Source organism: Anabrus simplex, chromosome 10 (genome assembly GCF_040414725.1).
Source record: "Anabrus simplex isolate iqAnaSimp1 chromosome 10, ASM4041472v1, whole genome shotgun sequence".
Classification (NCBI taxonomy): domain Eukaryota; kingdom Metazoa; phylum Arthropoda; class Insecta; order Orthoptera; family Tettigoniidae; genus Anabrus; species Anabrus simplex.
The window spans coordinates 74048388-74064344 of record NC_090274.1 but is presented as its reverse complement, the minus strand read 5'-3'; the positions used below and the strand labels follow the sequence as shown (position 1 = coordinate 74064344).

The following is a 15957-nucleotide window of genomic DNA, read 5'->3' as shown; positions in this document are numbered from 1 at the left end:
TCTCTGCTTTCAATGGTTACTGCCATCCCTTTGAACAAAGATTACGGCTGTTCAAGATATCAAATATATTGTTCATGAGCCTAACAAATTTTACAGTCTCCTCACACCCTTGAAACTGAGGAAGATTTAAGTCTCTGTCACAATATGTCATTGCACTTGCAACACTTTCACTGAATGTTTGTGTGGCGAGCTTTACTTTCATGGGTTCCTTCTCCCAGTGAATGTGCCTCTTGGTAAGTTTTGTTCCTAGATGAAGGCCCTCGATACTCTGAAGTTTCTCTAACTCTTCTATGTACCAGTGGTGGTTTCTGGTATAGCGCAATGGAGCAATGAACCTCCAGTTTATATCAAATTGTACTCAACTATGTAATTTTCATAACTCCCTTGTCAATCTCGAAGCTCTTGCTAAGTCCCTCTATCCGTAATATACTCGTACTGGCTTTCAATTCATGTGAGCTGCGCAAGGTCTGTGGCTGGATACTTGTCTGGAATGAACCCCCTTGCAAAGGCGATCCCTCCGTCCGTACATAGGCGAAGGGAGTGGCGAGGTGCGGGGGGACGAAAGCCAGCACTAAGGCAAGACCAGGATATCGCAGAAACGGATCTCTGTTCTTTACGCATGCGCAATAGGCCACTGTCTCAAGACTAGCTAGCCGTGTTGTTGGGGTTGGAGTATGTGCCTGCCATCTGTTGGCCTTACGGGCATTTGACTAGGCAACAGAGAATAGTGCACCTAACTAGCGCTAGTGTTGAAAAGCATCGTTACTACCAAAAGTCACATTAAACTGTCAAATTCCAATTAATATCTTGTCCCAAATATATCATTACTTACTAAACACCTATTAATTTGCCTTCTTTGGAATAATTACCTTTTGGAGAGAAACTTAACTCAAAAATCATTGAGGCAAAGAATAGCGGCAAGGTAATACCAATGAAAACTTTTAAATATAGTTGTTGTTATACGATTCCCATGACATCGGAAGCAGAAAGGTGTTTCTCTACCCTGAAGAGAATAAAGACTTTCTAGCGCAGCACAATGACCGAGGATAGACTTATTGTTCTTGCTATGTTGTCAATTGAAAGGAACTTTGTTCGAGACTCTGAGGACTTCAATGAAGCAGTTATTTCTTATTTTGCATGTGGTAAAACTCGGCATGTAGGCCTACCGTATTTTCTGCTCCTCTCGTATTTGATCACATTTCTAGAACTTTATGTCATCTTAGTTTAGGAGGTCAGGGCCTACGATGGAAGAGAAGCTGGCGGAGATGGGGAGAGGAGAGGTTGGGGGGGATGCAATGTTTTCTTCTTTTGAACCCCCAGTGATGAAAGTCACGTGCCGCCACTGCTATGTACCTCCAATCTATAACATTATTACCCCTGACAAAAGTTCTCTTACCTCCTAAAGTATTCCTCACTAATTTTATAGCATGGCAAGCATCTAGAAGAATAAACACTTTAGAATCATTTGAGGGATTTTCAAACCAGTTCACGATATTATATTCATCAAAAGAAGCTCCCAGACAACGGGCCATGGATAAATTAGAAGCAGCACAATCAAAAGTAAGTGACACTACAATTACATTTAGGTCATTTAAAAATTTAAGGCACTCAATCACTAGGTTTGCTCTCTCCGAGCCACTTAAACCGTTAATCAAAAAATAACCCACTGGAATTTTCCAGTGTCCATTTAGTGAGACCACCATAAACACTAAAGCCTCCTTGACTTCTCGTAAATCCTGATCCTCGATTTCAGTACCACAATTCACATAAACAAAAAATTGTTTTCCATCAAATTCAATGTGCTTCCGGATACACATTTCATCCATCTTCAGTGCACACACTAGGGGCTTTCCATTGATAGCCATCTCCTTCCCTTTCGAAATGAGAGCAGTTGCGGCCTCTGAACTGAATCCTGGCTTACCATCCACCAACTGATACCACCTCCGCAGTGTACTTGGATGGGGCAAACCTTGAGAAAATATATCCCTCAAGTAGCTGTATGCACGACTTGAATAGAAATTCAATGTAAGTGCAAAGCAGCGTAGTTCAGGAGTATACTCTGCTCTTGTATCACCATCCTTTGTTACATCAGAAGTTGGGCAGCAGCAGGAGAAAGACATTTCTGGAACAATGGAAGTTGAAAGGTGCATTATGCTTTTTCACAAGTTAATTTATGGTATTACATTATTTTTGAAATATTTGTTTAACAGAGATTGTGATACAATAAAAACAAATTACAGACTTCTAAAGGCTCCACATTTTATGTGTGTATGTCTGTCTGTTAGGTCATCAACCCAGAGACTGGTTGGATCCTCAAATAGCACCACCAGTCTAGCGGATATAGGGAAATCGAAAAAAAATTAAGCTGTTGTTTTCTTACCTCAAACGTGCAAGCGGCATCTGCAGTTATCATCATTTTCTCCTTCAGATGGTTTACTAAGGCTTTCCCATTCTGCAACTGATTAATAGCTCGCCGATACTTCTGCCTTTCCTATTTAACTACTTATGGGATTTATGAACAACTTCCCTGGCAACCTGCATGAAGGTCTGGGCTTTCCTTGGCGACTTTACCATTTCCTCAGCGTAATCACCAACATAAGATTTTCTGAACACCTTTGTTTTGGGAAGAGACTCATTCTCCTCTTCCTGAGGAACACTGAAAAAATATGAAAATCATAAGGGTCAACAACAAAAATGTCTTATCTATGTGTAATATAGTAACCTGATATGCTGCAATAGACGTTGCAGTTGAACAGTATGTTAAATGTCTTAAACACAAATATTTCACATAAGGATGACAGGACACATTCCTGCATAAATCTATGGAAAATAATTTTAAAATTAAGAAAATCTGCTCACACACAACTTATTGATGCAACAGGATCCACTTGAAGTTTACTCTTCGTAGGAGGTTTTCTCCTCTTCTCAGCTGGTAAAAGGTGGGGTAGAAAATTAAAAATTGTTGGTACTGCATTTGGCTTCAGTTTAACTCCTACACCAAATGCTTCATTATTAAAACATTCCGGTGAGAAATGCTTAGAGCATAATCTTGAATGCTTTCCAGGCAAGAAATTCTCTCTTCTTAATGCAACTACCCATTGCTTTTTTTCTTGCCAAATTAGCAGGAAAACTGAAATCAATAAAAGCACAGTATTCAAAATTGCTGTAACCGGGAAACTGGAACTGTAACCAATAAAATAAATTACATGTAATTGTACGTATTCTACAGACACCTGACAACAACTCTATGAAACCCCTTACATCATCATCATCTTTACGTAAATATTTACTTACCCGTGAAAGGAAATGCCAGATACTTTTTTGAAGGTCTCCTTGCATCCATACGCTACGAAATAGAGCACCATCGCTTCATTAACAGTAGCTAAAAGTCACTTTTAAGTACGCTGATCACTATTCTCGCCTATAACACAATGTTCAAAACTCTCGCACTACCCACCAGTCAGCTGATTGAGATCCTTGCTTCAAGAACGTGACGTCATGAGCCATCTATTGGATATATGATCGAAGATATAAACAATGACTGGCCTGGTTCAGTCAAAATCCAACCGCTGGTGTAATGGCTTTTAAATGACGGTTTATATCGACCTACACATTCGTAAATATCTTTATCATGTTTCTCTACACCATCTTATACCACTCAAAATGTCAAGAAAACTACATTCTTATAAATAAATTTACAAGCAAAGCAAAAATACGGAGATTCCACTCATCTGACACAGGTCGAATTCCGTTTCATGACATCAGATCAATATTCATATTATTCCCGCCCTCCTCGCACACCTATTTATAATCAGTCATGATTTCCTCTATGTAAACCGATTGAAACTTAACATCCAAAGCAGACATAACTGAATCCTTTCCTTGATACATAGAATAGCACAGTTACCCATTTATTCAACATTATGATATACGGTATTCAGTATTGTAAAATTTAAGATTACTCCGATCATTTAAATTACATTTTATACATTATGTTTTGTTCCTTTAGTATGATTAACTTGTAAATTCTATTCTCTTGATCGACTATCTTATAAATATGATCTCTTAACACGTTTCTGCAGTTCAATCTATTCCGTATATTGTCTTCAATAATCTAATTTTTTAATAGAAAGATTAAACGACAAAATCATGACAGTAGTAACTCCAAACCTTCAAAAGTTAATGTTGTCTGTTGTCCGTCATCTCAGAATAGACAACCAATTTTCATATCCATTTTCTCTAAAACGGCAGCCATTTTGCTGGACCTGATTTCTAAAATATGAAAGATTTAAACGTTAGTCTTACGAATTAAACGCAAGCCAGCGTGAACTTTTTGTTAAATTTCTTGATGTCTTCACTAATCGTTTGGGATGTACCCATGTTTTACAGTATAAGATTGATGTTTCTGAATCTGTTCTAGTCTGATCACCAACATATAGTTGAAGCCTTCCTAGAATCAAGGTTTTAAAAGATATACCGTAATGAAATGCTCCAACAAGTTATAAAACACCCTCCATCTTCAGCATATACATGCCTAAATGAAGCCTATTACCAAATCTTTCTCGCCGAAGAATCTAAGCACTGCATCGCCTTTTCCGCGGACTGGAACTTATTCAAGTTCAATCATGTTTGACATTTATACCGGTGCCGGCTTTCTCACTCTATCTCGGTTCAAACCTTGGTGACATTCAGCTCAACATCATTTATCGTTCTTTTTCTTGACGATTTTGTAATTTATAGTAAACATATTTTACCACCTTGTCCATATCCAGCAAATCTTGGAAAGATCGAAAAAAAGTCGGCTTAACCGTTAAATTGTCTAAGGTCATCTTCGCTATACATTGAATGTCATTTCCTCATTGGTTTGGTATTGCCTTGAGTATATATAAACATTCTTAAACGAGTTTACAAGTATATTGTCCACCTGTTCAATAAAAACTGTTACTATTTAATAAATGATCTGTCTAAAACATTATAGGAAATGGTATGTTTCGGCCTTTTATTGAGGTCGTCTTCAGCTTGAGAGTACAAAGAAAAAATATATTTATATAAAACAGAAATATGTAAAGAAACTAATGAGATAAAAATTATTTAACAGGTATAATAAAACCTCAATATTTAAATTGTTCATCACTCTTAAGACTTTCTCGTGGACAGTCGAGATTTTCTTCTGATGACGCAGAGCACATTTCTCTGCGAAACTTAAAGAATTTCACCTTATTTTCTTGACACGGCAAAAGCTCAAACAGTATCAAGTCTACTTGTATAAATACGGGCCGTGAAAGCATCAAGGGCAAAATTATAAATTAGTTTCTGTAAGGCACGAACGAGGACGCTGTAAAGACACTTCACAGAATCCTCTGCAAGGTATATTTCATTGGATTCGATACTATTCTGGATAGCTGTTCGAAGATTATCCTCTTCTACAACAGCAAGACGTCTTACTTTAGGAGTTGTATTCGAACAATATGAAGGTGTATTGGAAAAACAGTTGGCACAGCATTTTCTGTAAGTTTCGGGTTTATTCTAGCGAACTCTTTCAAATCTGCCTTAACCGTATTCCTATCTACGGTACTCGAATTATTTACCGTACGACTCATCAGAATGTTTCAGGCATACTGTACGTTACTAATGGGTTTTACAGTTTACAGAAAACCGTCCATATGTGACGAAGCCATAAATTACGGCGGCTTTCATCCGTCGGGTAAATAAATGGGCCTTGTCTTTTCCGCTTCTGTGTTATAATTCGACTGATAGTCGACACTACAGCGACGAGGCATTTTCAAGTTTTCACATATCTGTAAATAAATAGGATACCGGTATTGATTAATAAATCCATAGCACCGAAGTTGTAATTTATCCAACATTTTAGGAACCCGTGTATTGCAGCTTAACATTGCTGAACGAAGAGAACGTTGAGGTTACATACATATTTTTGTTGATAAATATTTACTTTCACTTCCATACAGAATACTGCCAATGTAAGGAACTGACGCACAACGACTATGTATATACCGCATAAACTAGCATTAACACCGCAAGGACATATGCTAACAAGCTTTACTCCGCCAGTCCTCGGACTACTCTAATCACGCGACTTTACCAGACTATGGCCTCTCTTTCTCGTAGGCCTCGATCTATGACTAACTTGAACTTCAATTATCTGTCGTGTAACTATTCATGAACAGAAAATGTTATGGATCTCTAATCTGTGGATTCGTGTTATTCTGACGGTGGTGACGTGGTGAACTCCATAACATTGGAGACGGGCTTGTAGCGCATCATTAATGTGACCTTCAGATAGTACGCATGTCTTCCAAGTGAGATCGCTTTCGTAGGAGATTGCTTTAAGTTCTTGCTGTCATCTGGTAACTAAACTGTAAACTGTTATGACAAATTCATCTGTTCCGGGGTAATCGCTGACTCAGACATCGCGCACGGCTACCTGCATTATATTATTATAAGTTTCACCCGTATAATTTTTCTTGTACCATAAATAAATTATTATGCTAACTTTCCATTCTGATATTATAGAATGAACGTAGATAAAAAGCATTTTGTCATACTATTTCACTTTGACAAAACTTTCCCACTGCCCTCAATTCCTTTCAGAGTTAATATTAGATATAATTTCTGTTACGATAAAAGAATGACAGTGTTGGCTACACTAATGTAAATACAGTGATAACGTCTCTTTACCCACTGAAGTTTTTATTAATTCGTTTCACACAATTCATTATAACAAAATAGCACAACATTACCGGTACTTTATTTTACTTAAGCGATCCTCTCGTACCGGTTTGTGCCAGGTTTGGCAGACAGATCATCATGTTTTCTTGTCTTCCATCCTTAACTGGGGCATTGTCAAACTCACTCCTCTAGATTTCAGAAAAAGATGCTATGTTGTCTTCTAATTTCATCCACTGTCTGCCTTTTGATAACTTTATAACAAATAGGAATGCGTGTTTTGCTGTGCAACAGTGTGTGTAGTGATGCGTGGGCGCATGTGCGAGTGAATGAATGGCAATTTGCAACACAGCTGTAAGGGAACAAGCTTGAAGCCGTGACCAGGCTGTGACCAGTAAAAGGTGAATAACGTTGGACGTTGTACGGAGACAAGCTTGAAGCCGTGACCATGCTGTGACCGCACAGAACACCAATGTGTGACCGGTAAAAGGTGAGTAACGGTGGACGTTATTTTCCACTAATACTTTTCACAGTTACCTCATTGTAGCAGTGACAGGTGTAGCAGTTACATAAAATAACCGTTTGTCACACACCTCTAGTAGGTTGGATCAACAATTATTACACGAGCTGCAAGAGAAACGGAAGGAAATATGGGGCGATTTCTATGCGACCGAAGCAATGATGTCAACTGACTGGATGGACTCGAACTACGAGCTTCGACATATAGTTACCCGTCTTGCAGTACATGGGTTTCACCATAGAGTGTGCAGCATGAAGAAGTTCCACGTCCCGGATATACAGTGTCTGTGTGAACTATGCGGCCGGCCATGTGACAGATATCACGTACTGTGGTGTAATCGACGCGGCTTCTCTCTAAGAAAATTCTGTGAAAATTAACTACTCCATGCACATTGTGGGAAATTCTATACTAATTTATGTATTACATCGTTCCGGATAAGTATAATAGTGTGTAAGTAGGTCAGAATGCATCTTGGAATGACGACTCCGATGCTCAGATGTAATTCAGCTTAGTATTGATTTTGAAATTCATTTATTTGTAATTAGAAATCAACCCCAACAACACGTAGCTTGTGTATAGAAAAGTGGAAGTAAAATCAATCTTGTAACATTTTCAGTCGCTTATTATAATCAGAACTCTTAAAGCCAGATAAGCTAATGACTCGGTTTAAAATCTTAATTTCGTACTTCTTCAGTACTTGTATAACATGAAACATTTTAGAGGTATGTTTAAATAATATTTCATTTATCCCATTGTTTTGGAGGAAAAACAAAGGGAGGTTTCTCTGTTGAACAGGGCGTCCTTATGTATTTTCCTAGAGTACCGTGGGTAACCTGTCTGGAAAAATCCACATGGAATGAAACCGCGGAGTCGTGTATTTATCAGGATATTTAATTTTATTTTCATTTTTCGATAAAGGTAGCTTTCATGCCACATGACCATTTTAAGAATGATATCAAATGAATGCCTCGTAGTTTTTATGACTGTACTTAATTGCGTTGCCGTGGTACAGGTTGAGGGGAATTCAACTGTAATGTTAACCCTCGAAGAGGAACTCGTCTTTTTCTGTGATGTCGACTATATTGTACTGGAGTTGCTGGCTCTTAATATAAATTCCGACAAAAATATTGGCGAGCTTTCCATCTACAAAACAGTATATTATCTTATTTAAAAAATTGGAAGCAATAAGGAGATTTATAGACCTCGTGCGAATGGCGAAAATTTACCTGCTGGCGCTCCTAGCGGCAACTCGCTCAGAACATTCATGTGACGACTGTGTATAGTGGCTTGTGCGGGAGAATCAAGTGTGACAGTGAAGGAAGCTATTTAAAGCTGAACTGTCGTCGTCCATAGAGATTTGTGTGGAGTTTCAGAATATTCGTTGGGATAAGTCATATTTGAGTAATCACATATTCCAGGTGAAAGAACGAGTGGGAGAAGAAATATCCAGCTTCTGTGTGAGGGAAACGAGCATTAATCAAACGCCTTATGCAGTTAAACTTACAGTAATAGTTACCTTTCTTTTTACACCATAAGTCATATGTATATACAGACTATTAATTTCAAACATAACTTTAATATAGACCTACAGTACACATTTTCCGTGTCCATTGCCGTTGTAAATTATTTTTTCATTAATTAATGCTAGTCTTGTTTTAACATTTAACAGATCGATTCCAACAGGAATATTCAGCCAGCCGAGTGTGAATGCAAAGCAAGCTTTGCCAAATGCTGTAAGCACATTGCTGCGCTTTGCATTTATATTAATACAGAAAGAGATTCTTCAAAGATTTCCTTTCTGCAACAATGGGAAAAACCGAAAAATGTTGCCGCAGAATATTCTAAAGGTGAACATTTAGGAGAAATGTTCAAGGACAGGTTAAGTAAGCGGCTAGTTTGTAGCGTACTGGAAAGTGAGGGATTTGAAACAATCAGCAAAACTGAACTATATGATTAGATTAAATTTATAGACTGCTTTTACAGGCCGAGTGTGAAGGTGAATCCTTAATTATCTCCAATTCCACTGTTGAAGCTACAGTGGACGATGCTGTAGAACAGAGCGAAACAAGACTTTTACTTCAGTGTCTACAGCAATTAGACCTTCAAAACGTTAATAAACTGTTTAGATGCTATGGAATAAATTACTTGTCAAGTGGCAAGATATCAATAGTGCCAAACAATTATTTTGAGTGCACGTTGCAAAGTGACGTCCTGAATTTTTATTATGACAGCGTAAAAGTCACAAAATCGTAGACGTATGCTATTGCGATTGCGACTAGGGCTCAGTCTAAAAATCCTGCGTGGTTCGATCAAAGAAAATTACACATCTGCCAGCCAGAGTGTACACAAGATCATGACACTGCAGAGTGGAGATTTTAATAAACTGGCAACTCAGCTTCTTCTTTCTAAGGACATAAACAGTCCTGCAGTGAGATATGGCAGAGATAATGAGCAGAAGGCACTTCAGGAGTTCTGTTTATCGTCCCAATGTTGCGTGTCACAGCTGGTTTTGTTAATAAACGAAGAGCAACCCTAGTAGCCTGGATGGGATAGTGCTAGGTCAGGACTGACCCTCTCTTTTGGAGATTAAGTTCCCTTACTCGTGTTGGGAAAAGCTCGTGATTGATGAGAACATGTGTAATGTTCCAAATTTGTATATTGACACTGATGGTGATATCAAGTTAAGGAAACTCACGTATATTACACCCAGGTACATTGTGTATTTTGAACCTCAACTCCCGTGACTTTTTGTATATTCTCCAAAGAAAAGTGTGAAAGTGGGTGCCTCCAGAAAAGAAGAATTCCTTTCAAATATTATTCTCACGGCACGGAGGTTTTATTTCGAACATTACCTTCCACTAATTTTCAAGCGTTATGAATAGTGTTACATTGTTACCATACTCAAGCATAGATGTTACCACTATTCAGAGATTTCAAACATGATATATTTCTACTTGAGTTAGAAGTTTAAAAAAAATTAAAAAATAGTGAACTAAATCGATGTAATCATGCACAATTCAATAATTATATAATCATGTTTAAGTTTAGGCCTTTACCTAAAATATACTAGTCGTCTGTTTTATTGATCGGAGGACTGAAGTTCACTAAGACACCTACGAGACGAACAATTCTGTCTAAAAGAGTTAGGTACCGGTACTAAATGTGTGCTTATTGTTTGGGAATACGAAGAATTTCGTTCCATGAGGACAATTTGTATAGGAATAGTTACAACCAACCACAGACCAATTTGTTCTACTCTTTGTAGAACTTTCTTCCATCTTGAATTTGATTTCGTCTCTCAACAAACGCAGCCTGATAATCGCGTTGCTTCACTTCACTGATGAGAGCAAGTCACATGAACTATTCGAGCAACTTGCCGCCAGAGCGCAGCAACATCCATGCGCATGAGGTCTATACTGAAACATTTTATATTGCAAACCAACTTAAGGAAAAAAGAATGAATTTTTAATTCTTTTTCATATTTGCCAATCATTTACTATATCTAATTTGATGAAATGAAATGGCGTATGGCTTTTAGTGAAGAGAGTGTCCGAGGACATATTCGGCTCGCCAAGTGCAGGTCTTTTGATTTGACTCCCGTAGGCGACCTGCGTATCGTGATGAGGATGAAATGATGATGAAGACGACACATACACACAGCCCCCGTGCCAGCGAAATCAACCAATGATGGTTAAAATTCCCCGACCCTGCCGCGAATCGAACCCGGAACCCCTGTGACCAAAGCCCAGCACGCTAACCATTTAGCCGTGGAGCCGGACTGTAATTTGATTACATTTAGATTTTAAATTTTTATAAACATACATGAAAAGGAACATAATTAAATAGCTAATAATTTAATATTTATGCCATGTAAGAGGGATGATCAAAAACTAAGGTTACAAGGCCAATATTCCTGGAGTTTCATCTGTTGTAGTAGAGAAATTAGTAGTGTGCAGTAATTCTAATACATCCAGTTGGCAACTGTGCAAAGTTTTATCCACCCGCCACCTACAGAGCTAGTTGTAGGTAGACACAAATGGTGACTTGTTTGGAAAACTGCCCCTGAAGAAATCCGCCTTGTTATTTGAATTCTGCGGGCGAAACATGTAACTGTGGCTGACATTCACCGGCAGCTTGAGGTTTACAGAGAGACTGTAATGTCCTGTCAGCATGTCGCAGAATGATGTCGAAAGTTTTCGGTCGGGAGAGTAAAGGTCACCGATGAGGATCAGAGTGCCCAATCCAGCACAGCATCAGCAGATTTGAACATAACTCTCGTGGAAGAGCTTATTAATGACAAAAAATAACCTAGGAGCTGGACAATTCACCTCAAAGTCGACAAACTTGACCATGTAAAAGTTTCAAAATTTTTTAAATTTAAAAACCACCATTCCAATACTTTAAAATCTCTAAGTCTAAGATACAAATACTACATACATGTTAAAAGGGGACATGTTTTGCTTAGGCTTTGTAAGCATCTTCAGCCATACTTAATCTAAAGCTAAGTCAGGGCCCTGAACTGGGTTTCTCATTAAAGTATAATAATACAAGATAAAACAGTCATAAAATCTGGTTTGTGGAAAAAGCAATACTTAAATGCAAATAAAATTCAATAATGAACTTGTCATAGTATTATATGTACATGGAATGAATACTAGTTACACATTACTTATTTGTAGAACGAGACAGTCATAATGATCTGACATACATTTGGATTGTACAGATTGCTTGACAAATTACATTACAAAAAGAAATCACTTCTGAATCTACAACTTTACAGAACACATTTGGAAACTTCTTCAAGTATGCCCCCCTTAGAATGGGATTCTTTCTCCAAATTTGTTAATGACAAAGTATCAGTTATAATAAATAAAAAACAAGAAACCCTGGCTAAGAAATTGGAACTTCTAAAGGACACACAATTAACTAACTCGTCTAAAACAACCAAGTCACATTCGCCTAATTTAAACGATATTCCTGTGACAGTTAATTTGTCTAACACTAGTTTTTCGGACAGTGAAATGGCTCTCCTAAATAAAGGGTTGAAATTCAATTGGCCTAATCCTAATAATACGGACGATTTAATCACTACAAGTGCCGAAATTGAGTCCAATATTTCAAAACTTCCCGTTGATAAACAAAATGACATCAAATACGAAATAAAAAAGAAACTCCCTTCTTTAGCAAATGAACTAAGATCCAAGTCCGATCCCATTCTCGAGAAACAGATACGCGAGATAAAGAGTAAAATTAAGAAGAAGAATATAATCATTACGAAAGCAAACAAAGGTTCCACAACCGTGTTGCTTAACACGTTGAGTGCCGAGCCGATTGTAGCACACTATTCCACTGGTGCCAGGCATGTTTTTGAATTGCATTCCGCTGGTGCCAAAGCAATTGTGCGCGTTGTAGTCTGTTTATATAATCTTGGGATGCATTTATATGATGTACGAAGTAAATTTTATCTCACCATACCATGGTCATGTGTGACGCCATACGGTGTCACATCAATTTTTAGGAAAGATAAAATATAGCGTGACGCCATATGGTGTCACAGAATTATTTGTCATGGAATGTGCAATACGAATTTCAAATACGGGATATTTATTTGCTAATTCAAATTTGCGCAATATTTATGAAAACCTAGTAAAATGCAAAACAAGTACTCATATTACATTACATATTGTTGTGAACAGTTTTCTGATAACTCTAAACAATGAAAATATGCGTCTCGGCACGCCCGAGTTCTTGTTACTCGTAATTCTTCAAACCTTATTGGCATCGTTGTTCAAACATCGTCCTTTGTACACTTGTTTCATGTGCTATTTTCATATTTACGTTTTGCACATCTGATCGGGAAGTTAAGGGGAACGCGCTAACTACACGCTTCCTGGCTGCTAGCGCAGCTCGATGCAGTCCGGTTGGTTCACGTCCGCTGCTTCGCTCCTCCCTACCTCTCCGCCACACCCCGATACTCCCGCGGCACTTCTACTTTTATGACTATTTATTTGTTCAATTTTGGCGTTTAAACTTGCGCTGGGTACATGCAGTTTTCACCTTAGCATTCTACTGCCTCCCACGAATATTCCTACCAAATTTCAACCGAATCCGAGTGTAACACATGTATGTGTTCCCTCGTAAGGTTATTACCAATAACTTCCATTTCTTATATTTTTGCACAACTATATAAACTGAGTGATAATACGTACGTAAACGAGGAATATACAATGCCTGGCGCGCTTTCACCTGTGACAATGACCACTGGCCAGTCAGTGGCTTTGGAAGAATACTGTGGCGCCACATGGTGGCATAGAGTAAAAATACATAGCTGGAATAGACCCTGAAGTTCGCACTTCACGTAGTACCAATTTTACGCGCATAGATGTCACAGCTGATTATCTACGGTGCATCACCTGAAACTCAACTGTGACGCCATATGGCGTCACGCCAACTCTGATTTCAAGAACGGTGTGCCGCCATATGGCGTCACGCCTCTCGGATTTGAAGACCACCGTGACGCCATATGGCGGCACGTGGCACCCAACGTGTTAATAAAGATGACTACATCAAAAAAAAAACTGAAGACTTCTTTTCTGCTAATACATATACCATAATAAATAAAGACCCAATCCCTAAGATCCAACGAGATTTAAAGAATTTATTGAAAAATTCGTCCTTTCTCTTACAAGAACACGAATGTCACAAGCTTATTTTAATGAATCCCAAACTACCAACGGCCAAAGCCTTACCAAAAATTCATAAAAACGAAGTACCCGTTCGCCCTATCATAAACTGCAGAAACAGCCCCACCTACGATGTCTCTAAATTCTTACACAGTTTCTTTAGTAATCACTTTAAATTTAATAACCTCGCCTACGTCAAAAATTCCATCGAGTTTTGCGAAAAACTCTCTAAATTTAAATTACAACACAATCATATAATGGTTTCATATGACATTGTCAATATGTATTCGAATATACCTATAAACGAAACTATCAACATCATTAAAACTAATCTTTCAAAACAGAATAACTTAAGTAAATTTGAAATAGAAGAATTCATCAATCTATTGAAATTCGTTCTAAACAATAACTTTTTCACTTTTAACGACAAAATCTACCATCAAAAGGGCCTCGCAATGGGCGACACAATTTCGGGTATTCTTGCCAATATTTTCATGGACAACTCAAACGAATAAAATAATTAACAGAATCAATGGTCTTCAATTGTGGCTGAGATTTGTAGACGACACGTTCGCTATCATTGACAAACATCAAAATAACAGTGATAATATATTAAAGTACCTTAATGACCTTGACAATAATATCAAATTCACTAAGGAAGACGAATCCAATAATTCTCTGAATTTCTTGGATTTAAATTTAACAAGGGCTAAGGATAAATTTATATTCCAAATTTACAGGAAACCTTCGTCTGCTCCGTTGACTATAAAGAATGATTCTTTGCATCCACATTCTCATAAGTAGGCGACTTTTTACAGTTTAATTCACAGGGCTCTAAAAATCCCACTGTGTAAAGCTAACAGACAGAAAGCATTTGGTTACATTAAAGATCTAGCTGAATTCAACGGCTACAAACCAGATATGGTCAATAAAATTATAGGTAAAATCAAACTAAAATCCGCTTCAAAATTAACTCCCGAATAACCCGAAAAAACGAATTTTGATGCTTTTACCTTTACTGACCCGGCTGTATATTGTATAAACAATCCGCTAAAGAAATATGACGTCAAAATCGCGTATAAAACTCGTAACATGAATCGTAATATTTTTTTTACTCCAATACCATAAATTCAATACACAATAAATTTTCGAATTCCGGAATTATAGACTCAAATGCGCCCAGTGTAACTTTACGTACATAGGACAAACCGGACGCAGTTTCAAAACTAGATATTTGGAACATTACAATGCTTCAAAACATAGAAAATATTCCGCCATGAGCAATCATATGAAGGATACCAGCCATAACTTTACCACGATTGAACAAGACCTTCATATTATAAAACACGTCAACAAGAGTAAACTGATGACCGAGTTTGAAAATGCTTACATTTTTCTAGATCATCTTTATAACATTAATAGTAATCTAAACGAAGTTCTTGACACAAATAGCCCATTAATTGAACAAATCCCTAAATTACTCACAGTGTCCAGCATAAATACAAATAACTTCATGAAAATATTCAATTATAAACACGTCAGCAATTTCCATAACGCAGTAGTAGCCACTACCAAGTCACCGATTCATGCCACATCCCCTCCACCTACTCCTAATGTCCTCAATGCTCCGCCTACCTCCCCTCTCCTGACTCATTCTCCGGCTTCACAGACACACCCCTACAATACACGTAGCAGTAGAATAACAACTGCCAGATCGTCTCAGACAACCAACAAGACTAGTCACCTCTCTGTCAACACTAGGGGTAAGTGTTGTTAAACTTCCACTCATTAATAGAATGTTCTCTATGCTTCAAAACTTACATTTATTTTCTTACACATTTCAGTTTTCAACATGCGCTACATTGCGAATTCTCCCACATCTAAGGCTTTATTGAACACCCTATTTGTTGAATCTACGCTAGACAGCTCGGGACTACAATCTGTTACAAAGATTATTCTAGAAGGAAACACAACACTTCTATACTGATGCTTCAAGCGCCTTTTGACCTTATTACGCAACCACTTGGAGTCAACAGCTCTACCGTATTCTACGTACCTGATTCTCTG

The 15957-nt window shown here is 37.8% G+C and overlaps 1 protein-coding gene across 1 annotated transcript in view; it reads left to right on the top strand.

The window, feature by feature from the left end:
- Positions 1-7306: 7306 nt before the first annotated feature.
- LOC136882321 (zinc finger protein 570-like) overlaps positions 7307-15957 on the top strand; it is a 235667-nt gene continuing 227016 nt past the window's right edge. Inside the window, exon 1 of the mRNA XM_068229551.1 lies at positions 7307-7657. Within this exon, the coding sequence (XP_068085652.1) occupies positions 7623-7657 (35 nt within the window). The 5' untranslated portion in view covers positions 7307-7622. The remainder of the gene's footprint in view (positions 7658-15957) is intronic.